At 44.1% G+C, this 25,865-nt stretch overlaps 3 protein-coding genes and 2 non-coding genes across 6 annotated transcripts; 1 reads left to right on the top strand and 4 right to left on the bottom strand.

Moving 5' to 3' along the window:
* Positions 1 to 629: 629 nt before the first annotated feature.
* Positions 630 to 9,597, bottom strand: LOC139324185 (protein FAM200C-like). 2 transcript variants are annotated; one of them, XM_070953897.1, is made up of 7 exons: positions 9,535 to 9,597; positions 7,639 to 8,383; positions 7,378 to 7,492; positions 6,451 to 6,536; positions 4,231 to 4,357; positions 3,882 to 4,082; positions 630 to 2,683 (listed from the first exon to the last, which is right to left on the bottom strand). In XM_070953897.1, the coding sequence occupies exons 2-7, from the start codon at positions 8,017 to 8,019 to the stop codon at positions 840 to 842; spliced, it is 2,754 nt and encodes a 917-aa protein (XP_070809998.1). In that variant the 5' UTR covers positions 8,020 to 8,383; positions 9,535 to 9,597; the 3' UTR covers positions 630 to 839. The 2 variants fall into 2 exon arrangements, with proteins under 2 accessions (XP_070809998.1, XP_070809997.1); XM_070953896.1 differs by lacking the exon at positions 9,535 to 9,597 and having other exon boundaries at positions 7,639 to 8,551.
* A 578-nt stretch (positions 9,598 to 10,175) lies between these two features.
* LOC139324011 (zinc finger protein 180-like) lies at positions 10,176 to 16,163 on the top strand. Its single transcript, XM_070953632.1, has 3 exons — positions 10,176 to 10,254; positions 12,004 to 12,120; positions 14,698 to 16,163. The coding sequence occupies exons 2-3, from the start codon at positions 12,087 to 12,089 to the stop codon at positions 15,819 to 15,821; spliced, it is 1,158 nt and encodes a 385-aa protein (XP_070809733.1). The 5' UTR covers positions 10,176 to 10,254; positions 12,004 to 12,086; the 3' UTR covers positions 15,822 to 16,163.
* A 1,383-nt stretch (positions 16,164 to 17,546) lies between these two features.
* RPS17 (ribosomal protein S17) lies at positions 17,547 to 22,983 on the bottom strand. The gene is made up of 5 exons (XM_070953442.1): positions 22,915 to 22,983; positions 21,004 to 21,155; positions 20,494 to 20,599; positions 18,324 to 18,389; positions 17,547 to 17,674 (listed from the first exon to the last, which is right to left on the bottom strand). The coding sequence occupies exons 1-5, from the start codon at positions 22,915 to 22,917 to the stop codon at positions 17,594 to 17,596; spliced, it is 408 nt and encodes a 135-aa protein (XP_070809543.1). The 5' UTR covers positions 22,918 to 22,983; the 3' UTR covers positions 17,547 to 17,593.
* LOC139324225 (small nucleolar RNA SNORA71) lies at positions 19,892 to 20,026 on the bottom strand. Its single transcript, XR_011601061.1, has one exon. It is a non-coding gene; the product is annotated as a small nucleolar RNA SNORA71 (small nucleolar RNA).
* LOC139324226 (small nucleolar RNA SNORA71) lies at positions 20,804 to 20,934 on the bottom strand. Its single transcript, XR_011601062.1, has one exon. It is a non-coding gene; the product is annotated as a small nucleolar RNA SNORA71 (small nucleolar RNA).
* Positions 22,984 to 25,865: the final 2,882 nt, after the last annotated feature.

The raw sequence follows: 25,865 nt of genomic DNA, 5'->3' as shown, positions 1-25,865 counted from the left end.
ATTCTTACATAAAGGATTTCATGTTGCTTATTAAAGCTGTAAGCATTTTCCCTGCCTTACGCCCAGTAGTGAGATTCAAGTAATTTAACAACCTGTTCTCTGCCCTAATGATTTCTTCCAACAACCAGTTTGCCAAACTGCTCAGAAAGTTAACAACCGGTTCTCCCGAAGGGGTGCGAACTGGCTGAATCCCACCACTGCTTTCGCCATGACAGACTACCTGTGGCCCTTAAAAACTGGTCACAATTGTTGAGAACAGCAAAGTTCCTAGGATGCTGAGAGGCGAAAGATATTAAAACTCTATTTTAAAGACTGAAATAGAGAGATTAGTTTAAAAAGGCAAATGTTCAAAACAGCCCCTGCCAGATCTACCAGCTTCGGCTTGGTGCCTTGCCGGCGTTCTGCCATCAATCGGGAAGAAAGGGGCAGAAACAAATAGTCAATAAAACTATTTATGATGTATACCTTTATGATGGGAACTTGGGACACTTAAGGAAGTGTCTATATGTGATGTAACACACTTTGCACCTCCAATGTTATCCCTGGTCCCATCATGACACATTTGCTGGTAACAGATGATTCCACATATAAAAGAGTATTTATTTGCATAGTAGAGAGAGCAGGTAGGTGTATAACTCAACATTATCCCTAGACTACCAGTACATAATTATATTCACAGTACAAATAAATCGGTATACATTTAAGCCTAGTATCTCTACCATTCGATGGAACACAGAATAGAAAATAGAAAAATTGGCAAGGTGAAGTCTGCTCTACACAAGCTACTGATTTGTGCAAAACAGCCACACGTTGGCCAAGTTTCACAGCACAGCTCCGGATTAGTGAGAGGCTTGGCACTGCATGCCGTCGGCAAGCCGGTTATAATTGGGAGTGTAGGAAGAGATTGCCACTCGCAAACAGTCATCCAGGTGTTTGTCCGTCATCCGAGTTCTGTTCTTTGACTTGATAAATCTCCGTGTCGAGAAGACGGACTCGCACTGGTAAGTGGGCCCAAAGTAAGACTTGATCTTGGCAGCCGTCTTCCTCAACAGAGGGAATTTTTGGGCGTCCACCAGGTTCCAAAAGTTGGCATGGCTCGAGTTGGATTTGAGAATGATGTCGTTCTGAAGGCCCACAATCTCCATCTCGACCTCTTCCACCAAGGCCTGGCACAGTTCCCCGATGGCCACGGCTGTCTCCGCGACATCGATCGGACTGAACGGGTTTTCAAAGAAGGACACCACCGGCTCGATGCTGGTGAACTGCTGGAAACGGGCGTGGAATTGTTCCTCCAAAGTCTCGAGGTAACCCACAAAGGGCGCGTTGTTGAAGTCGCTGTCCCCGACCACTTGCTTCATGGAAGGGAAGGGAAGGAGGGACTTCACCTGCAGGTGCGACTTCCACAACCTCAGTTTGCCTTTGAAGGAGTGGACCGAAGAGATCATGCCGGAAAGATGCTTATCATTTCGATGCAGCTCAATATTCAAACTGTTGAGTTCTTGCATCAAGTCAGCAAGGAAAGCTAAATCCACCAACCAGAACCGGTCATCCAGCTGTTCCACGTACTGGTCTTTAGTTTTTAAAAACGCCTTTATTTCATCCCTCAGGGTTAAAAACCTGGCAAGGACTTTACCTTTGCTGAGCCACCTGACCTCTGTGTGCAAGATCAGGTCCCCGTATTCCGCGTCCACATCCTTCAGGAGGGCTTTAAAGAGCCGATGCTGCAAAGAGACGCCGCGGATGGAGTTTATGATTTTTGTAACCACGTCCATGACGTGTTTGAACTGCAGCACTTTGGCACACAGTGCCTCTTGGTGGATAATGCAGTGATACGAAATAAACTTCGGGAAAGTTTCGTCCTTTTGGCAGTGAGCAATGAACCCGTCCATGCTGCCCACCATGGCTGGCGCCCCGTCGGTCGTGATGGAAGACAGTTTATGAAGAGGGAGGTTGGTTTCGGTGGCGTAGTTTCTGAATGTCAGGAAGATATCCTCGCCCCTCGTTTTCCCTTTCAAAGACAGGATTTTGAGGAGCTCTTCCTTTACCGCCAGATCGCTAAAGACGAGCCTGACAATCATGGCCAGTTGGGATGTGTCGGTTATGTCGGTGGACTCGTCCAGCTGCAGGGAAAACCAGAGACACTTCTGCAGGTCGCTTTGCAGCTGGTACTCCAAATCGTTTGAGATGGATTGGATTCTACGAGAAACGGTGTTCCCGGACAACTGGAGTTTTTGTATGGCGGTCATGATCTCTTTCTTATTGGAGAAGCCTTCGAAAATCGAGTCGGCCGCTGTCAGGAACACCTCTTTCAGCAGCTCGCCGTCCTCGAAGGGTTTGTTTCGTTTAACCAGCAAACTGGCGATTTTGAAAGAGGCGATGGTGGTGTTCTTGGAGTGGACCACGGGTTTGGTGTAGACGGTCAGCTGGGAGGCAAACTTGGACTTCATCTCTTTCACTTTCATTTTGCGAAGCTCGGAATCGAGGGGGTAGTTTTTGGTGAACGTGCCATGGTTTCTCTCAAAGTGCCGCTGCACATTGTGCTTCTTGGCCACCGCGACCGTGGATGAGCAGATTAAGCACACCGATTTGCCGTTCACGTCCATGAAACAGTACCGTTCCTCCCATTCTTTATGGAACAGATACGTCCTTTGTCTTTTACGGGCTGGCTCGCTTATTTTTGCAACTACAAAGAAGACGAGAAGTAAAAAAAGGATAATTCAGCACCTGCTCGTAAGCAAAGACATTTTTTAAAACATTTTTTAAAAATTATACTCTATAAGTAGATGATGTGATGGAGTGTAGTCTGGATTCCCAAGAGGGAGGGGCTCCCTCCCAGAGGTCAAGCAGAGCTTGGAATGCCTGGTAGGCAGGAAGAAGGTCAAAACAGACTAGGGGTGAAATGCTCTGAAGTTTGCTACCGGTTCGCTTTGCTACTGGTTCGCTTGGCGTGCACAAGTGCAATATGCACCAAATGCGTACTTTGCGCACATGCACACTGCAGGCACTACCGTGCAGTGCTGAAAAAGGAGAATTAAGAAGCCTTTTCTGAGTCTTTAAAGGTAAGTAGAACAGTGAGGAGGGGGCAAACAGCTGTGCTGCGTGATTTAGATTCGCTATAAAGCAGAATTCCCTGCTTTCTAGCAAATATAAATCATGTGGCACAGCTGATCATCGGAAATACCAGTTGGGCTGCACTGATAGCATTTTTTTTTACTACTGGTTCGCCTGAATGGGTAGCATTTTTTACTACTGGTTCGGGCGAACCGGTCCGAACTGGTAGCATTTTACCCCTGAAACAGACCCCTCCTAAGAGTTCACAAGATATATCTCTAGTTATGCAGATATTAGTGCTTTAGTCTGGCAAGATTCTGTCTGTAGGCAAATAGCAATAAAGAAACTATTCAGAACAACTCCAGGGGTCGTTCTTGGTTCTTGGGGGCCTGCCATAGCTGCCATAGCTGCCATCTTGTCTTTCAAACCCACCCACCCCCATCCATCACTCATTTATGGCATTTCATGCTCAGTAAAACCAGAACATTAAAAGGAACTCCTTTCACATGCTATACATATATATGCTTTCTACCCAAAGAATTGTAAACATCTTCTTAACACCAGATTTAAACACCAGAGCCATGATGACACAGTGGTTAGAATGCAGTACTGCAGGCTAACTCACTGCTCACTCCAGGAGTTCGATTCTAACTGGCTCGAGGTAGACTCAGCCTTCCATCCCTCTGAGGTCGGTAAAAGGAGGACCCAGATTGTTGGGGGCCAAGATGCTGACTCTGTAAACTGCTTAGAGGGCTGGAAAGCACTGTGAAGCGGTATATAAGTCTAAATGCTATTGCTAAATAAGCAGTGACCCAGCATTTGGCACTTACTATTCATTTTCTCTATTTTTTCTTGGACTGCATTTTGATGGAAGTTGCTGCTCTGGGAAGCGGGGCACTCATTCAGCTCCATCATCCTTTTCCGATTCGGTACAGATTTTCTCCTCTGTTTCTCCCTCTTTTTAATGCCATCTCCTTCTGGCAGCCCCACCAATGAGTCTCCTTTTCTCTCGACTGCCCACTTATCGGCTTCTGCAGTGAACACAGGAAGCTAGTAAAAGCTCTTTTGGGAAACAAGAGGCACTAACCAAATCCAGTTAACACAAGCTGCAATTCAGGATTGTCTTCCATGTTGGTAAACACGGTATGATTTCATAATGGGTGAAAGAGAGCAGCTTACCAAAGGCAGCCATTAGTCCGCCATCTTGCTCCACGGCTTGCTTGCGGAAACCTTTCTGGTCAGGATCTGGCAGAATCCCTTCTTTCTCAGTGACCTGGACTGCCACATCCTCAGTTGTCACTGTGCCCTGAAAAGAAGAACAGAAAATTGTGTCGCTAGCAAAATTCAATGGCTAATTTACCAGCGAGGTGGAATCATGATTAGGATCCTGTATTGGTCTGTGGGAATAACATGGAGGAACGAGGGGAAGAGATGCTGCCTAGGGAATGAACAGATAACAGGAGGAGAAGGCCTCACCTGCTGTTCTGACCTAGGCTTCCTTAGAAAGTATACAGCATAATCTTAGTTCCAGCAAACCTCTTTAATTCATACGGCTGTGAATTATTGTCATTCCAAGTCCGAAAGGCTTCTCAAACAGTCTTTCAGGGGAGTGTTTACAAGCACCCACCTTATCTCCCTTGGAATGCTGCCAGAGAACTAATTGCCAAACGCAGGGCAAGGCAAAACTTGGCACAGAGTCAAACAGAACTTTCCAAAGCTTGAACCGACCAGATGAACTAATTGCTTCCTGCAAAAGCTCACGATCCATTCGCTCCTCTTTTATGTCTTATGGGAGGGGCCAATTATCTCCAAGCCTTACTTCCAAGTCGACCCTGTTTTCTTAACTGTTCATGTCTTCTGGCAGCTCTGTGCTTGCGCACACTAGGAACAGGCTCACACTGTTCTTCTGCCTCACTGCTGTCAGACTCCGGAGACTCCGGAGGCAGCAAAGAACTACCAGATGGCCTTGGCCCCCTCTCTGCCTCCAACTCAGAGCCCTCGTCCGAGCCTTCCCCAGACTCCAGGACTGGCCCACGTTCCTCCCCAATCTCCTCACTGTCCAAATCTGCTGGTGGGCCACAACACCTGCCTAAGGGACCGAGAAAGAAACTGAAATAGGATCAGCTCTAATATATCAGACTGTGAAATGTGACTGTGGGAGATTTGAGACTTACATCTTAGCCCTCCCAAGTGAACCAGACAAGGAAACACAACCATATGAATTAAATCCTACTTTTATTGTAAGGCTGTGTTAACAGAATCTTGTACAGGTTGTCCTCGACTTACAACAGTTCATTGAGTGACTGTTTAAAGTTACAACGGCACTGAGAAAAAAGTGACTTATGACTGTTTTTCACAATTATGACCACTGTAGCATCCCCATGTGATGAAAATTCAGACGATTGGCAACTGATTCATATTTATGACCGTTGCAGGGTCCCAAGATTATGTAACCCCTCCTTTTGCGACCTTCTGACAAGCAAAGTCAATGTGGAAGCCACATTCACTTAACAACCATGTAAGGACTTAACAACTCCATGGCAAGAAAAGTAACAACATGGAGTAAAACTCACTCAACAACAGAAATTTGGGGCTCATTTGTCATAATTTGAGGACTACCTGTACTTTACTTTCTTCCTGTTATGCAGCTGTGGGCTCCTCTTCCTTTTATCGGATTGTTCCCTAGGCAGCATTTAGTTTACTTTTTACTTTACTTGATTGTCATTGCAAGGAATGCAAGGAAATTAAATGCCATCTTCAGTGTACATTATAACTATAAAAATAAAACATAAACACACATCCTTCACATGCTGTACAACTGAATTGAAAACACCTGATATGGCATTAATATTGCACTCTACAGTAGAATTCAACATAGTTACTGCTCTGGGACAGAAGCTGTTTTTCAGCCTATTTGTCCTTGTTTTTATTATCCTGTACCGTCTGCCAGATGGTAATAGTTCAAAACAAAAAAAAGATGCCCAGGATGAGATGGATCTTTAAAAACATTTTGAGCTTTCTTAAGGCAGCGGGAGCTATAAAGCTCTTCCAAGGAGGGGAAGAGGGCAACCAATCCTCTGAGCAATGACGTTGACCCTCTGGAGCGCTGTCCTATCCGCCACTGTGCAATTGGCAAACCATACACAGGTGCAGTAAGTTAAAATACTCTCTATGGTGCAGCGGTAGAAGGTCCTCAGCATTTCTTCTCCTTCCTCAAAGTCATTCCCACATTCCAAATCTCTGCAGGCCCCAATGCAAGATCTTCCTAAAACACAGACCTCCAACAGATATGAAGCATAAGAGGGACAGGCGGGGAGGCTGAGCGAAGAATCAAAGTTATCCACTTGCAATTGTCTCTCTTTCTCTCTCTCCCCCCACAAAACAACCTTTTCCCCCTACCTGAGACTGTTGTGCAGCTGTTATGTCTGCTCCGCCACAAAGAAGAGAGGTTGACTGGGCACGTATCACCGACATCATTCCATCTCCTGGAAGAAACCAAAGGTAATAACACAGGCAGTCCTTGACTTACAAAACAGTTCATTTAGTGACTGTTCAAACTTACAACGGCACTGAAAAAAAGGGACTTAGGGCCGTTTTTCACTCTTACTGTAAAACAATTGGAGATCTATCTTTGACTCAGAAGACCTATAAAAGTACAATATTTTTCAGAGTATAAGATGATCCAGAGTATAAGGAACACTGTGATAGAGTTGAGGGCTGTTTGTAAACTGAAATAGTATTTGCTGTGTAAGCAACAAGGAAGGAGACAGCAAAAAAGCCTGGGCGTGGCTTAGCTCAACTGTTCTAAAGCTGCATGCTGTGCTGATCTCTGAAACTAAAACTGAAACTCCTCTCCTCTGCTTGTGTTTTGCTTGTATTTACTACCACGTTGGAAAACCTGCTTTTGGTATTGTATATTTACTTCATTTGTTATATTATATATAAAGAGAAGTTATTGAATCCTTCTGAATCAGTTACTTGTGTGTGCTTTCTGAATGTGATTGCTGCTGCAAACTCTTGACAGTCCTTGCAGCAAACAGCGAACAACCATCAGCTTCAGCACATTATTGCAGCCTGATTCAGCACGAGCAGCTGATTGGTGGGTGGATCAGCCTCCCGGAATACCCCCAATCAGCTGTTCCAGGCAGCAGGGATTGTCACAGACCATCGCCTCCTCTGTGCCTTGCATTTTTGGCTACATTCGGTGTATAAGACGCACCCAAATTTTCACCCTCTTTTAGGGAAAAAGTGTGTCTTATACTCCGAAAAATATGGTAGATCTTTAGAATCCTCAAGAAGAGAGAGAAGCAACCTGTTGATCCTTACCTTGTAGGATGGACGTTCCGTCACTTTCATGTTTCATCCACCTTCGCAGAGCGCTCTGTCGGGCATCTGAGGAGGTCTTGAATAGTTCAGGAAAGTTGGGGCCCGATTCTGTATACTGAAACGTAGAACAAAGGGTATGTGTGTGTGTGTGTGTGTGACATGGTTAGGAACCCCACCACATGTACAAACGCAGAAAAAGATAACCAGAAAGTTCTGAGCAATTGGGGAGAAGGCCCCTTGGATCAGGACCAAACGTTTTACCTGCTGTTCTTCTTGTTTCTTGTCCTCGGCCTGGGTCAAGAGGAAAATTTCAGCCAGGGCTACAGCTTGGGAACTGGTCTCTGCTCCACATTCCCGGACCCACCTCTGCATCTCCGGAGGAATGACAGCTAAGAATTGCTCCAGGATGAGCATGTCCAAAATCTGGTTCTTGGTGTGTTGCTCTGGTCTGAGCCACAGATGGCAGAGATCGTGGAGCTTCTTACAGACCTCTCGAGGCCCCTTGGCATCCTGGTAGTGGAACTGCCGGAAACACTGACGATGGACCTCCGGACGGAGCCCCCAGTTTTCTCCACTGCTCCCTGACTTGATGGTCTCAGGGTCCCTTCCAGCTTCTGGGCCAGCTGTATTTTGCTCATCCATCCTTGAGATATTTTCCCGAACAGGACAGACGGCCTTCCTAGGCTGTCAATTACAAGCCGCCAAGGCAATGATGGCTCTGATTGATGATGGCTACCAAGTTCTGCAAAGTCAAGACCATGTAGTGTCATTGCAAAGTTCTTCTTTCTTCTTCCAGCATTTTCCCAGCCAAGGTTGGGTGGCTCTCAAGGAACCAGAGGAAATCCCTGCTGAACGAGCCTCTCCCTTTTATACATCCAATTTTTTCATCTTTTCATTTATTTATTAGGTACGCCACACAGCACTCATTCCCAAAGGATTTTGTAGGATGGAGTAAAGGGCTCTCAGCACTGGGAGACAACAAGGCAAACTCTCAAACCGTTTTATCCTGTAAAAAAAGGGATGGTCCAACCTTGGAAACTTTTTAAGACTTTTGCGGACTTCAACTCCCAGAATTCCCCAGCCAGCATCCTCCAAAGATGTGATCCAGTTTTAAGGGCGAGACTTTGCCTTAGTCCAAAACCACACAACTTCCCATCTGCCTTCACAGAGTGATTGCAACCCCCTTTCCCCTCTAAACAAGATTACATTCAATGTTCAACCATTCATTTAGTGACAGTTTGAAGCTTTCAACCATTCCTTTAGTGGCTGTTCCAGTACAATGGCACTGGAAAAAGTGACTTTATGATCGTTTCTCACACTTAACAACCGTTGCACCGTCCTCATGGTCACATGATCAAAATTTGGAAGTTTGGCAACTGGCTTAGATTTATGGCGGTTGCAGTGTTACCGGAGGTCATAGGATGCCCTTTTGTGACCTCCAATGGCCAGATTCACTTAACGACTGTTACTAAATGCATGCAACGCTTCACTTAACAACGGTGACATAGGATAGTCATCCAACGGGGCAAAACTCACTTAACAACCGTCTCGCTTAGCAACAGAAATGTTGGCGAACTCGATTGCCGTCGTAAGTCAAACACTACCTGTACTTTTCTACAGGATCCAAGATAGACTACGGTGGGCTGCCTTAAGACAGAAGAGCTGCAAAAACGAATGGCAGCCCACCTCCCACCCACTCCCCATACAAAACAGGCATCCCCCTGGCGGGTTCTTTCCATGGGACATTTGCTCTTTAAAGAGCCTCCCCCACCTCACCCCATGCACAAGAGAGAGGGGGGATGCAATGCCCCCCCCCCACGCGTGGCAGGGGAAGGGAAGGGCTCCCCTACCTGCCTTCATTGTTCTCTCTCTCTCTCTCGTTGAACAATACCTGGATGCTGACCTCCCCCCTCCCCTTTTGGCTCTGCAAAAAGAAGGAAGGAAGCGCCAGGACAGCAGGACGAAGAGCCCCCTCCCCACCAGCAGACCCCGCCCTGCCCTTTTGGTTTTGCTTCTTTGTAAAGGGGGGGAGGGAGGGGAGGTTCGAGCCTGGGCATTTCCCCTCCCGGGCGAGGGAATCCCACCACCCACCGTCTCTGCAGCCCTGGGAAGAGCCCGCACTCTGCAAAGCTACGGGGCAGGGGGCTGCAAACTCACCCAATTGTTCCCCCCAAGAGGCTCTGCAATGCAAAGCTCTCGAGCAGGGGGAGGAAAAAAAAGGCCACTCCCCCTCCCCCTTCGTTTCCCCACCCACCAACCCCCCCACCCCCCTTGGAAAAGGCGGAGCAGGAAGAGCCCTGGGCGGGAGGATCGCTTGCAAGGGAAGGACCCCCCCTCCCCAAACTCCACTTTCCTGCCCCAATTCGCTTCCTCTCTAGGAGGTTGGCTCGTTTCGTTTAACCCTTGCAAAGCCACCAAAACGGATCGCCCCCCCCTCTCCCTCCCTCCCCGCCGCCCTTTTTGCAAGCGGCCCAACCAGGATGCAGGCGAAAACATCTGGGCACCGCTGGGCGGGCGTGGCCAGGCAAGCATGCAAACTGCAAAGACATGCAAACGGGAGGTTGCACCGCTGAGTGCATCTTCTGCTTCTCATGGGGGGGGGAGAAATAACCCCCCCCCGCAGCAAGATATTTCCCCCCCCTTCCTTCCCGCTGCAGGGAGGCGCCTTGCCTCGAAAGCGTGAGCTGGGTTTTGCTGCGGCACGGGTTAAAACCAGCGACTGCTGAGTTCCTAGAGAGGAAGAGAAGGCAACAAGGAAGAAGAAAGGGGAGGAGCCTCTCTAGGATACGGGCTCCTCCCAGCAGGTGGTTTGTGGGAGGGGGGAGGTGTAAGGGAGGCAGTTGCACGGCCGCTTCTGCAGGGTCGGAGCTGCTGCTGGTGAGCCCCGGGGCTTCTGGGGGGGAGAAGGGCGGCCTGGGGCGGCAGGGGAGGCGGCCCAGGAGGTGGAGGAGACCCCCCACCCCAGGCTGTAGCCCTTATGGGGGGATTGGGGGGGGCAGAGGGGCTTTTCAGGTTAACCCTGTATTGTTTCGTGGGTGGGGGTGGGGGGAGAAGGGAAAGAGCCTTGGTGGCGTAGCAGACTAAAGCGCTGTTAACTAGCACCAGCTGCCTGCAATTACTGCGAGTTCAAATCTCAGCCTTCCACGCCTTGCACATGCCCTGCACATGTGCAGAAATGAACAGGTTCAACCCTTGCAATTAAAGAAAAGGCTGACTATAATATATGGGATTTATTTCATCAATGGTTAAGAGAATTAAATAGGAAAGCAAGGTATTATAAAATTCAATGAGTTAAGAAGAGAAATGTTACAATAATAGATATGTGAAGTATTATGTACTTGTATTAATATAAATAATGAATACAGTGGTACGTTTAAACTGTTATGGCACAAAAAGAAGAGAAATGTTACAATAATTAGCACTGTTAATTAGCACTTTGCCTGCCTGCAATTACTGCGAGTTCAAATATCACCCCGCTCAAGGTTGACTCAGCCTTCCATGCCTTGCACATGCCCTGCACATGTGCAGAAATGAACAGGTTCAACCCTTGCAATTAAAGAAAAGGAAGAATCCTGACTGACTATAATATATGGGGTTTATTTCATCAATGGTTAAGAGAATTAAATAGGAAAGCAAGGTATTATAAAATTCAATGACTTAAGAAGAGAAATGTTACAATAATTAGCACTGTTAATTAGCACTGAGCTGCCTGCAATTACTGCAAGTTCAAATCTCACCAGGCTCAAGGTTGACTCAGCCTTCCATCCTTCCGAGGTAGGTAAAATGAGGACCTGGTTTGTGGGGGCAATAAGCTGACTTTGTATAAAATAGAACACTGCTGGGGGGGGGGAACCCTACTAAGCAGGTATATACAAAAGTATGAAGGCTGTTGCTTAACGCATTGTAAGCCACTCTGAGTCTCCAGAAAAGGGCGGCATATAAATCGAACCAACAAATAAGGGGGCCTTGAAACGTGGCCAGAAAAGCTGCCTCCCCTCGGTCTCCCCTTTGCATAGCAATTCTGATGGAGGCTGTTCCTGGAGGTTTAAAATCAAGCATGCCCAAAATATTAGAATGTGCAGAAATGAACAGATTTAACTCTTGCAATTAAAGAAAAGGAAGAATCTTGACTAACTATAATATATGGGATTTATTTCATCAATGGTTAAGAGAATAAACAGGAAAACAAGGTATTATAAAATTAAATAAGTTAAGAAGAGAAATGTTACAATAATAGATATGTGAAGTATTATGTATTTGTATTAATATAAATAATACAGTGGTACGTTTAAACTGTTATGGCACAAAAAATTTGTACCCAGACGACACACTGTTTAATGAATGATGAAATGTTTGTATTAAAACAAAACTTAAAAAAATAAATAAACCATGCACGCCCAACCTTGGTCACTTTAAGTCTTCAGTTCCCAGAACTCCAGGATGGCTCGGCTGGGGAATTCTGGGAGCTGAAGTCCACAGGTCTTAAAGGGGCCAAGCTTGTTCCTTCCTCCATGGTTTAAATCATACAGAAGAGAACCTGATGTTTCTCCCAAAGCTGCTTCATATGTTACGGATGCATATTTTGTATATAAGTCAGTGACCATCTTCCTTTTTCTTTTTTTTAAGAGTCACTTGCATTTTGAGAAAGTTGTGCGTTGCAGAGATGTGAATTTTGCTGAATCTTGAGCAGAGTTCTTAACCGTCTAGTTATGGAAGAGAACTGTGGGGTTATGAGCCCTATCGGTAAGTCTCCCAATTTTCTGAGGTTTAAGAATCAGAATGCTTTGCACAAGCTGTTTCATGACTACTTCACATTTCTTTCTTTTGGCGTACCAAAAGATTATACGGCATGGCTAATTAAAACATTTGTTTTTCCTAGTAATGCAATTCTGCAGTCATTGGTTACAATAATCGAATGTCAGCTCATTCAATTATTCAACAGTAAGAACTATCATGAAATCTCAGAAATTGGGATTTAAGAAGCACTTTTTCTGACGTTTCTGAATGGCCCATAAATGATACCAGTGAAGAATTCCTGCTCTATTATTTTTATTAAAAGAGAGAGAAAAGAAGAGATATTGTAAATTTTGCCTGCCAAAACATAAAAACTCAAAGATTGATAGTGTGACATCTGAAATTATTCTGATGGTGGCATTATTATAAAATAATGACCCCTTATCTATATAAATGAAAATGTAAATGTCCATTTGTACATAACCACACATCTCCGAAAGTTCTTCACCGATTGCTTTCAAATTTTGACACAACGTTGCATTCGACTACGGGTGTGTTTTATATACCTATATTATATACATGTCACACCTGTGACAGGTAAAAACATGAAAAACATTGGAAAACATTGAAAGACATTGACAAACATTGAAAAACAGCGCCACCTGCTGGACGTAAAACCAACACCAACATTTTACCACATGAATTTTGAAAATTAAATCACAAATTTTTCACTAGGTATAATTCCAAAATATATCAACAAAAAAATATCAGCAGTCCAGATACAGAAGACTCAGGTAGCACATACATTTACGTGTTTAAAAATGCTAGAAAAATTGTTGCTCTGTTCTCTGAGGAAACATACTACACCACAGCTGCAGTTGTGTTTTTACTGAATGAAATGTCTAAAAATGGGCATTTGCACATATATACCTGAATCCTTATAGGAAGCACAGATGAAGGAAATTTTGGGGAAAAGCAGACTGGTTATGAAATGTCACTCCATCAATAATTTCCAGGATAGATAAATCACTTAGTAACAAATCTTGGCAATGCCATGAAAAAAAATGAACATGAATTTTGAAAATTAAATCACAAATTTTTCACTAGATATAATTCCAAAATATATCAACAAAAAAATATCAGCAGTCCAGATACAGAAGACTCAGGTAGTCCTCGACTTGCAACAATTCATTTACTGACCATTCCAAGTTACAACAGTACTGAAAAAAGTGACTTATTGCCGTTTTTCATGCTTATGACCATTGCAGCATCCCCATGGTCATGTGATTTACATTCAGCTGCTTGACAACTGACTTACATTTATGACGGTTGCACTGTTCCTGGGTCATGTGATCACTTTTTGCAACCTTCTGACAAGCAAAGTCAATGGAGAAACCAGATTCACTTAACAACAGGGTTACTAATTTAACAACTGCTGTGATTCACTTAACAAATGTGGCAACAAAAAAAAGTGGTAAAATGGGGCAAAACTCACTTAAGAAATTTCTCACTTAGCAACCGTAGATTTTGGTTTCAGTTGTGGTTGTAAATTAAGGGCTACCTGTATTAAAGATTAACTGGATTCGATTGGAAAGATTTAAAGAGCTCAAAACCAGATAAGAAAAATATAGGGCTACAAACATAGCGACAGAAACTTAGATATAGAAATTCATAATTCTATAAAATATAAATAGTTGTAAATTAAAGTAATGGGCTCTAGCTTAAGATAGGTAGGAGAGTAGAAACAAATATATTGTTAACATAACATGCTGTGGTGTGGAGAGCTGCGAAGGCCTGGACTGAAAAGGTAAGGGCGATGGCGGAGGATGCAGAAGAGGCCAGGACAGAGACAGAGATAAACAGAGAGAGGGAGAGAGATACATAGAGAAATACAGAGAGACGGGGGGGAGGGGAGAGAGAGAGATACAGAGAGAGAGTGTGGGAGAGAGAGACATAGAGATACAGAGAGGGAGAGAGAGAGACAGATACAGTGGGGGAGAGAGACATACAGAGAGACGGGGAGAGAGACAGATACAGAGAGAGGGGGAGAGAGATACAGAGGGGGGAGAGACAGAGATACAGAGAGGGAGAAAGACATAGAGAGATACAGAGGGGGGAGAGAGACATAGAGGTGGGGAGAGAGACGGGGGGAGAGGGGGGAAGAGAGACAGATATAGAGGGGGAGAGAGAGACACATAGAGAAATACAGAGGGGGGGAGAGAGAGATACAGATGGGGAGAGAGAGAGACATAGAGAGATATAAAGAGAGGGGGGGACGCAGGGAGGATTTTGTGGTTCCCATTGTTTTTTAGCAACCGGTTCTCTGCCGTAATCACCAGCTGCGTAGGCATGGCTCGGAGGCTGTCATATGACTGATGAAAGTGAGTGCCGTTGAGTTGGCCATGCCCACCAAATGTTCGTAGAGAGTTTGGAACTTCAGCCTCGCTCTTTTAGCCCAGCGGAAGCACCAGACTGGGCCACAGCAACGCGTGGCCGGGTACAGCTAGTCTTTGAAATAAAAAAAGAACAGCGGAAATCGCAAACGGTAGACAAATCCGAAGTATTATTTTCCTGTTTTCATTACAGAAGTTGGCAGTTCAGAGATGGAGAATAAAGAAGAATCGTGTGTTTTGGACGGAGAAACGAAGGGAGGTAAGAAAAGGGAGCCTCAGAGAAAGAAAACCCAATTAAAGCAGATGAGGAAAAGCGCATCTCCCTCTCTGGCCAAAGATCCTCCTGGTCAGCTTGCCAGTCTGGGAAAAAACAACAAAGGGAATGAAATGAATTCCTTCCTTCAGCGCCAGAAGAGTTTCCATTCGGACTCCAACCTCATAGCTCATTGCACCAGCTACGTCAAGGAGCAGCCGTTTAAATGCGAGAAGTGCGGAAGGAGTTTCAGTTTGAACGCGCACCTCAGCGCCCATCGAAGGATGCACACGCAGGAGAAGCCCTATAAATGCTCCCAGTGCAGCAAAAGCTTCAGCGCCATGACCAGCCTCACCAGTCACCAGAGGAGCCACACTGGAGAGAGACCCTACAAGTGCTCGGAGTGCGGCAAGAGCTACAGTTCCAGCACCAGCATGGCGTATCATCAGAGGACGCATCGCGGGGAGAAACCGTACAAGTGTTTGGCGTGTGGCATCGGCTTCAGCTTGAGCACGAGCCTCATTTCTCACCAGAGGATTCACACGGGCGAGAAACCTTACAAGTGCTTGGAGTGCGGGAAGAGCTTCCGGGTGAGCACCAGCCTCACTTCCCACCAGCGCATTCACACGGGGGAGAAACCCTACAAGTGCTTGGAGTGCGGCAAGAGCTTTTGCGTGAGCACGAACCTTACGTACCACCAGAGGACGCACACGGGGGAGAAACCTTACAAATGCTTAGAGTGCGGGATTAGCTTCTGTTTGAGCACCAGCCTCACGTACCACGAAAGGATCCACACGGGGGAGAAGCCCTACAAGTGCCTGGATTGCGAGATGAGTTTCCGACGGAGTTCGGATCTCAACACCCATCAGAGGATTCACACGGGAGAAAAACCCTATCAGTGCATGGTGTGTGGGAAGAGCTTCCGGGTCAGCTCCAGCCTCACTTCCCATCAGAGGACGCACACGGGGGAGAAACCGTACACCTGCTCGCAGTGTGGGAAGAGCTTCAGCAGAAGCACGCACCTCAACGCTCATCAAAGGACCCACCGGGCAGCAGCCGTGTGAATCCTTAGTCTGGGTACACCTGAAAGCAGATCTCATTGAGGAATTCACTCAGAGACAACCCCCTCCCCCCAAAGTGCTTCGAATATGTGGAACAAGATTAATTTTTAATGGACCATATTAATGTTATGAGTGATGTGGTGACCTAGAGGTGGAGCTTTCGCCTCAATCAGGAGGCTGTGAGTTCGATCCTAGGTAGAGGCAGATATTCCCTTTTCTTTGTCCAGATGTTTTAGTACCTGGTTTTTGTGTGTCACTTTCATTCTGTAAATGTTGAAGCTGGATTAAAACTTTGCATAACTTGGGTGCTGAGTTGTTATACAAGTGGCAAATAAAATCTTTAGTATTGTCCATTGTTCCTCAAACACATGCTGAAACATACTAATTCTGTCTCCAGAGAATTCAACTGTTATCCCCATGTCACAGCCTTCCTCTCTGGGGTGAGATTAAATGGCTGGGGGTGGGGGTAGAGGGGTCACGGTTGGTCACACTGCTTGCTTGCCTGAATGGGCAACTTCCAGGATGCAGGGCCACCGCTGAGAATTCTGGAAAATAACATCTGCACATCTGGAGGAAGCCAAGTAAGTAAGTGCTGTCCTAGTACAGGACCAGAGAGATGTTACTTTAATCTCTGCTAAAACTATGTATTAATCTCTTGATAAGATCCTACTTATCTTCTATAGGTAGATGTTTGACAAGTTGTCTTTGTGAATTATGAGATAAGGGCAGTGGTGGGATTCAGCCAGTTTTCACCACTTCGGGAGAACCGGTTGTTAATTTTCTGAACAGTTTGGCAAACTTGTTGTTGGAAGAAATCATTAGGGCAGAGAACCGGTTGTTAAATTACTTGAATCCCACCACTGGATAAGGGGCACATATTTTTGAGAAGCTGGGGACACAGCAGTCTTCTCCATTACCTCTGAAAAATCATGGAGCACAGGCAGAGTGTGCCTGAAAATTAGTAAAGGGATTACAGTCGGGGTTGTTCCTATCTTCAAAAAAAGGGTGAAAAGAAAAATTCAATCAGTTTGGTGTTGATCCTGGGCAAAATCCTTTTAGCAAATCCTTAAGCAGTCAGTTTGAGTGCCTTTAATAATACTAAAGCATCTTGATTGACAGGAGTGCTTCTCAAGAAAAAAATTGACAGTCCTATAATTAGAATTTTATAACCATTTTATGAATTTTGGCCATAGGAGTGCAATAGACACTGTGGGTCTTTATTTTGCAAAGCATTAGATCAGAGGTCTTCAAACTTGGCAGCTTTAAGACTTGTGGACTTCAACTCCCAGAATTCTCCAGCCAGCTATTCTATGCTGGCTGGAGAATTCTGGGAGTTGAAATCCACAAGTCTTAAAGCTGCCAAGTTTGAAGACCTCTGCATTAGATAAAGCAGGGGTGTCTAACCATTGCCACTTTAAAACTTGTGGACTTCAAACTCCCAGAATTCCCCAGCATGCAATTCCTCAGCATGCAAAAAGCAGCTGAGAGCCTTGGGGGAACCCCAAGATATATATATTCTAAAAGCCTATGAATAGGATTTGCTTGGTTGTGGATTTGCTGCATTATATCTAACCAATACTGACTTAATCAACAAATCAAAGTTAATTACAAACATTGCTTAGCTGATACAGGAACACAACCAAATTCTTATTTTATTGTACATGAAGAGTCGGTGTATACAACACTTACCTAGAAGACACAGGTATTTGAAATGATAACAAGTTAAACTGTTGTTTCTATATATTTATTGTAAAAGTGACAATATGGAAATGGCTTTAGATGGCACCTCTTGGAGTTTTGAAGTTCATCCCTACGGTGGGCTGTGTGACCTGCAGGTTGGACAGGCTGCCAAAGTCCTGCGAATAGAAGAGAGCCGAGATAAGTAGATCCCTGGGCAAGAAGAGCTGAAAAGGCTAAATTATCTACTTGAAACCATTTGGGTGATCTTTGAGGCTCAAATTCCTCGGTGTGCAAAAACAAATGGAAGCTTTTGCAATCATGTATTCAAGTATTCTAGAGATTTGCAAAGAATTTTTGTTTGCTTTATCCCCTATATCTGCCTGGCTTTTAAACACCATGCTACATCAATATTGTTTCCCCCCCCCAACCTTTCAGAACTACTACCAAGTGGGGTGACTTTTTTGGGAGGGCGGGGCGGAGGGCATCTTCATGTCTTGACTCCCGATGACTGCCTGGATAAGTTCATGCAGTTTTATTGGCAACATTTTCGGAAGTGGTTTGCCATTTCCTTCTTCCTAAGTGTGCAAGGGTGGGACTGGCCTGAAGTTACCCAGCTGGCTTCACGCCAAGGTAGAACTAGAACTCACGGTCACTCAGTTTGGTGCTCTTTATCACCCCACCACACTGACTCCCCTGGCTATTTTATTTTCACTTAATCTTCAGACCCTCACATCAACAGCCAATTTAAAAACAAAAAAAAAACAAAACAGCCACTTGGCTACAGAAAAGCAATTCTGTGGGCAGCCATGCCAATGCCCTACTTACCAGCAATTTCAACATTTCCTTGGTATCTGGATCCACTTCAATGATCTCCTGATCCAGGGCAGAGACCTGAAGGAGAAAGAGGCAACGATTGACTTGGTTGTAAGAGAAATCAAAGAATTATGAGTCAAAACAGCCACTGTGTGATGTATACATTTATCATAAACCCCCTCCCTCCAAGCAGCCTGAGATTGTCAGCAAGATGCTTCAAGAAATATGAGCAAGAAAAGGAGTTAAAAGCATCAGCCAAAACTATCTGCAGATTCAACTCTGGCATGTTTACAGCCTTCCCTAACCTGTTGCCCTTCGGATATTTTGGGGACCATTTTCAGGAACATCAGTTGGTATCAATAGTCCTGATGGACAGGAATGATGAGGCCCCCTAATCCTAAAACTTTTGGAAGAGGGAAATATGTTGAGGAAGGCTGACACACAATATCAGAATAAATCTGTTCTCCATAAAAACTACTGTTAAAGAGTGAAGCACTGGGCATCAAATCCAAACAGCTCCTCAATAAGGTTATATATTCATTTGGGGTATCCTTTATTCTCAGATATTCCAACCTGCAAAGCTTTAAGAACAAAATGTACCTATAGCTAGTAACTGCAAATACTTCTTAATAATTCTGGAGCCCCAAATTTAGAAACTTAACAGAATAGCATTTCCACCACTGAGTGAAATTTGGGGTCTCAGAGAACATGCAAAATACCTCCCATGGAAGCTGCTCAAAAGGTAATTTTCTGCCCACATTTGCCAAAGTAGATTGCAAACAAAGTATTATGGCTCTTCTCCTCCCACTTAAATACTATTACAGGAAAAAAATGACCTCCAACTTTTAGTCACTCAGGAATGACAAACAAACAAAAACAAACACCAAACTAGCAGTTACAAAATAGAGACTTCAATTAGACTTAATTTCCTAAATACCATGTTTCCCCAAAAATAAGACCCTGTCTTATATTTTTTTGAACCCTGAAATAAGCACTTGGCCTTATTGCCATGTGCTCAAAAGCCCGATTGGGCTTATTATCAGGGGATGACTTATTTGGGGGAAAAACAGGGTATATCTAAGGAGTTGTATCAGGACAGCACCGGATTCAGGTAGATAAATAATCCAAAATATCTTTTGAGCACCTGAAAATATCTCCTAAATTTATTCTAAAAAAAATAATTTAGAATTATTCTAAATTACAGGTTTTGTTTTTTTTTGGTTTTACTTCCTGTCATTTTTGTTCATTATCTTAATTTTGACCTTAATAAAAGTAGAGTAATTTTACCTGGCTTGGCTATTGTCTTTAGGGCTAAACAACTACAGCTTTAAATAGTCAGGATCCTACCACAGCAAGCCTATTACTTTGTAAATCATCAGAACAGAAAGAAATCAAGACTATATGAACAATATTCTACAAATCTTTCTGTCAAGGGATAAGCCACACAGAAAGGCAAATGCATTGTTTTGGAACACAGCAGGATATAGTACAGCAAGAATGCCCTTCTGTTCATGAGGAAAAAAAGCAATCAAAACCCTGATTAAGACTTCCAAAATCAAGAATGGGCTAAATGAAACCCGTGTCTGAAAAGCTCAGGGTTTGAAGGAGATGGCAAGAGGCCCCCCAAACACGGGAAATGCTTTCAGGCATTCTCTGCCTGCACTATCAATGACAAAGGCCACAGGTGAAGGCCTTCATCACTTTCGAATGCAGGCTCAGCTCATCGTCCCTCCTGGAGACAGACATGCAGGACAAAAAAAAACCCCACCTCTGCATTACAGAGCCCCAAATTTCTGTTGCTAAGGGAGACGTTTGTTAAATGAATTTTGTCCCAATTTCACCACCTTTCTTGCCAAAGTTTTTTAAGCGAATCACTGCAGTTGTTAAGTTAGCGACACGGTTGTTACGCGACTCTGGTTTCCCCGTTGACTTTGGCAAAATGGTCACAAAAGGGGACCACATGACCCCGGGACACTGCAACCGTCATAAATAGGAGTCCGTTGCCAAGCAGTTGAATTTTGATTATGTAACCATGGGGATGGTGTAATGGCCACAAAAGTGAAAAACGTATGTTTTTCACACTTTTTTGCATGTCCTTTTTTGCACTATAGACCTGAATATGCTTTTATTTAAATTTAAGACATGAAACCTCTATGAAGCTCATCTGAGATATAAAACTTACCTCTGGGACGTAGTTATCCCTTCTTTCTCTTTCCTCTTCTTGTAGTTTGATAGAGATACCTCTGACTGGCCCTCTCTGAATGCGTTTCATCAAATGGGTGACATACCTGTGGAGAAGAACGGGGTGGGGTGTTTAGTATATTACACTGTGATTTTTTTTCTCCCCCTAAAAACCATCAGGCAATTAAGCAAAAATCTCAGTAAGCTCTGAACTGACTCAACAAAGCTTAGCCTTAAAAGTTTCAAGTATAGGACAATGCCAAAGCTGAACAAAGCTATAACGTCTGTTTGAACCACCCAGTTTTCCATAATGTCTGAAAAGCTCAGGGTTTGGTAGGAAATAAAGGAATCCGCCAAACACGGGAAATGCTCTCAAGAATGCTTTCCCTGCATTATCAATGACCAGGCCACAAATAAGACCAAAATCACTTTCGATGCAGGTGCTGCTGCTTAATGAGCAGAATCCAGATTTAGAATGACCGCATGAAGTCCCATCAGCAACAATTCCTACCCAGCGATTTTGTTCCGCAGTTTCTTGCTAGGGATGATGGCGATTTCCTCACACACTCGCTTGTTTGTGTGGAAGTCATTTCCCAGGCGAGTATAATATTTTTCAATGATCACCCGTGCCGCTTTTTTCACCGTCTTGGTACGGACGCGTCCCTAAGGAGATTGAAACAAACAAACAAATGAGCACATCAAGGAATGAAACCTTTCGAATTTTGCATAAGCCCCGAGAAATTTGAAACCAGGGATGGACCAAACCAGTATCTTCCAGGCTTCACCTCCCCTTGTAAAGTCCTTGGGAGTGAAAAGCCTCGGAAATTGGCTCGGAAGGCTATTGCTGAGCACATTGTAAGCCGCCCTGAGTCTCTGGAGAAGGGTGGCATATAAATCAAATTAAAAAAAAAAAATTCTGCTTTTGTGGATGACAAACTGGAATATAGCGTTTCTTTCCTAAGTCTGCAATTTTTAGAAAAAAAATATTTTTCTAAGGTACTGATGAGTCAATACGAAATGCTTCCATCTACCTCCATTCGTCTTTTGGCTGTATTGCTTAAATTATTAAAAGGGATTAATTGTTTTAAAGTGTTTATGGTTTTGAACCCCAGCTGTACCTGATGACAAGTTGCACTAAATCATGATAGGATTGGACTGCTTTTGGCTACAAACTACAGTTTATAAGGCTGAATGCAACACCTGACCCCAAAGTGTATGGCAGGGAAAGTTGAGAAACAAAACAGTTAAAAATTCTGCTGCTTTTATCCCCCAGGCCATATAAACAGAGTTAGGCAACCCGGCATTACCATTCACACACAGTGACAAGCCAGGCTAGAAAAGGCAGGTGTGTTAAGTCCCAAAAACTATCGAAGGATTATTAATTAACCAGTAAAATAGTTTGCCTTCAGAAGTTGTGGGTGCTTCAACACTGGAGGTTTTAAAGAGATTGGGCAGTCACCTCTGTGAAACGATACAGGGTCCCTTGCTTGAGCAGGGGGTTGGACTAGATGACCTCCAGGGTCCCTTCCAGCGCTATTCTGATAGATTGAGCACTGGAGGTTTTTAAGACGAGACTGGACAGCCACCTCTGTGAAACGGTACAGGGTTTTCTTGAGCAGGGGGTTGGACTAGATGACCTCCAGGGTCCCTTCCAGTTCTATTCTGATTCCAATTTACCATTTCACACTGCGGGTGAGTATCCCACGGCAAAAGACACAGAGCTAGTTGACCCTCTTCCCATGCAGATGCATCAGTTTATTTATTTATTTATGTTTGTTTGTTTGTTTATTTATTATTGAATTTCTATACCGCCCTTCTCCCTGAGGACTCAGGGCGGTGTACAGCCAGAATTAAAAAACATGCAGTACAAATATTAAAAAACAATTAAAAGATATATAAATTTGGCCCAGTTAAAACTCACTACCAATTAAAACATTTAAAAATTTCTTCTTAAGCCAGCCCGGCTTGCTTGAAAAAATGGGTTTTAAGGGCGATGGGAAAGGAATCTTTACCTGTTGGATCTCTGCCTGCCAAGCAGCTTTTCAAGCAGCAAAAGGAGGGGGGGGAGGCAGGCAGGCAGGTCCAAAGCGATGCCTCTTTTCCTCCTCCAAAACGGAGGGGCGGAGGACCCCCGCCCCTCACAGTCCCAGATATGGCCCCTTAAAGCCCCCGTAAGCCTCCAGAGCCCGCACGGCCCAGCTTTTCCCACGCAGCCTCCCCCACCGCAGCCATTACTGCGGCGGGGGGAAAAAAACGGGGCACCCTCCTCATCCCCCGGAACAGGCCAGGCCGGCCGTTAGGATCGATTCTACCGACGGGCCTACCGACACCCCTCCCGGACGCCCCCGAGACCGCCCCGCATTTCCCTCCCAGCGCCGCCGCCGCCACGGATGGCCCCGGATTGCACCGTCTCCCCTCTCACCATCTTGGCAGCTGCCGGTTGGAAAGGGAGCAAAGGATCTTGGGAAAGGAACTACAAAGGTCGGTCTAGAAGAGGCAAGCAAGCGAGGCGGACTGGCGCCTCTCGTGGCGGCCCCCTGGCGGCCTGGAGGACCGCTTGTACAGGCACAGAGTCCAATGGGTTTTTGATAAACTTTTCGCTGTTGTTTTGATTTTTGGATAGAAAGGCAGCATTCTGGCATTCAGGAAAGGGGCAGAGAGTTGTCCCTGCAAAGAAAGAGAAATAAAAGAATAAGTAAAATAAAAGGGCCTTAAATTCAAATTCAAATCTTTATTGTCAGTGACCAGGGTGAGAGTCATCAGAATATCATTCACCGAATATCATTCACCACTGTGGGCATATTGTTATTCCTAATCTCTTGATGGAAGAATTTCAATATTTTATGGGCTCTGGATAAAGATTTTATCATTTAGCAATATTCTCCTTTTTTGGAGGGGTGGAAGAGGAGAAGGAGTGAGGTAGTGCCATGCTGTTTCTACATTTTAACATAGGAGCTTCATCATACTACAAAATTCATCATTTAAAAAAACCTGCAGCCTTATTAAGCAATCTACTGATCTCAGCACTTAGCTGAGATGCCAAATTTCCAAGGCCATCCCAGAAATGCAGACACTTGGTCTACCCCAGCATGTGGGAGGGAGGTGTACTGCATCCCTTTTGCCTTTCAGATCCAATCCAGGAGCCCTCAAGCAGTCACATTCACGACAAACCATTTTATACCATTTTATATTTCACTGATAAAGAAATAAAGGGAAACTACTATAGATCTATTTCAAGCTATTTAGCTCTCATCAGCTAGTCATATTTTTACTTGGATTCAAACTTAGGCTGCCTGCATGTTAGACAGTTGTATTAACCTCTGAGCCACAAGTTCTCCTTCCTTCATCAGCTTGAGCCAGGGGAGAGATTAATGTTTTTCTATTGAGACACCTGGTCTACGCCAGCATGTGGGAGGGGGCGTACTGCATCCCTTTTGCCTTTCAGCTCTATCTATCTATATATGTCAGATAGAATCTTCTTTCATCTATATGTATGTAAGGTATATTTTTATGGTGAAGAATAGTTTCAGAGAAGAAAAACTAACCGGATTATTGGTAGTGAAAATAGAATATCCAAGTGTGACGATAGTCCAGAAATACAACTGTGTTGGGTTACTAAAGAAAATGTACCCTAGTATTTTTAATTATGTCTGGTTCAGTTCTCCCAACCCATTTTTAAAAATATTTCTCCCTCAACATTGGAGATTCCAGCCCCAAATTATTTCTAATGTGTTTTCTCTGTGACTGTCATTTCTTTGAATGGAAGAATGATACAGATAGAGTTTTAAATCAATAAAAATATTTATTCTGCATTTTTCCTATTGACCTCAAGAAAGAAAAGGAATCACTGTGACTTTTAAAGCTTTTTATTGGTTTTATATTGACTGTTTTGTTTATTGTTGTGCACCATCCAGAGTTCCCTTTGAGGGGAGATGGGCAACTATATAAATCTGATTAATAAATAAATTTGCAGGCAGAAAACGGGACTTAATATTAGGTGAAATCTATGCAGAGCTCATTTTTTTACACTGGCATTTCTGCAAAGCTGCAAGAGTTATGCAGTTATTGAAGTCTTAAAACTAACAAGATTTCCCACAGCCAAGACATCACAATGCAAAACACAATTACAACAGAATGCATTAGCCTTACCTGTGTTTCTGCACAATAAAACATTGCCCTGCTTTTGACATTTGATCTTAACCAAAGGCCGAGCGAATGTATTGATCGAACTGCATCAAGAAGACAGCAATTTAGTTTGAGAAAAAGATATATACTGATGCCACAGAAATAAAAGATATTCCCCTGGGGGTCCTTTCAAACTATTATCACAAGCGAAGTCTAAACAACCAGATCATTTTCATGCACAGGGTATGCTCGGTTTAGCTATAAAGCCAAATTGTATTTAATTCACCCCAAAATCAAAGATACCTAAAAAAAAATCCACCAATCAAAGATTGTATTTAGTTCATTCAAATCTGAAAGGTGCATTAAACGCCTTAATTGGAATGTTGAAATAACAGGTGAACTGATTAGTTACTTATAATTTTTATTTTTATTTTTGTTTTATGGCCACTGATTTGGGCACCACTTTGGGTAACTTATAAGCATGAAAAATATTAATACAAGTAGTCCTCGACTTACAACAGTTTAATGACCAAAGTTACAACAGCACTGAAAAATGTGACTAGTTTTTCAGTTATAACCTTTCCAGCATTCCCATGATGATGGGATTAAAATTCAGAGGTTTGGCAACTGGTTCACATTTATGACAATTGCAGTGTGCCAAGATAATGTGCTCTCTTTTTGTGACCTTTTGACAAGCAAAGTCAATGGGGAAGCCAGATTCACTTAACAACCGAGGCAAGAAAGGTCATAAAATGGGGCAAAATTCACTTAACAAAAGGTCTCACTCAACAACAGAAATTTTGGGCTCAATTGTGGTCGAAAGTCAAGGACTACCTGTAATTAGTAAACGCATGGGCTTTCCTAACACCCTGGCCCAGGTTTTCACAACTCTCTTGAAACTACGTGATCTGAGAGGGGAAAGGAAAGAGGGATGGGAGGAGAGGAGTAGGAGAAAGGGAAGGAGAGGGAAGCAGAGAAGGGAGAGGAGGAGAGGAAAAGGGAGGAGAGGGAAGTAGAGAGGGGAGAGGAGAAGGAGAGGGGAGGAGAGAAGAAGGAAAGAGGGAAGGAGAGAGAAGTGGAGGGGAGAAGGGAAGGGAAGGAAGGAGGGAGAAGAAAGACGAAAGATGGACTGTCATTTAAAATTGGGTGAAATATGGTGTATATGCGAAAGGAAAACAGATGGGTATATATTTTTTACTTGATGGTTATATAATCGACACCATAATGGAAGACAACGTGTTATATGAT

This window comes from Pituophis catenifer, unplaced genomic scaffold (assembly GCF_029215685.1).
Source record: "Pituophis catenifer annectens isolate HBS135680 unplaced genomic scaffold, rPitCat1.0.hap2 SCAF_14, whole genome shotgun sequence".
NCBI lineage: Eukaryota > Metazoa > Chordata > Lepidosauria > Squamata > Colubridae > Pituophis > Pituophis catenifer.
The sequence above is the reverse complement of the archived record's forward strand: the minus strand, read 5'-3'. Positions and strand labels throughout refer to the sequence as shown.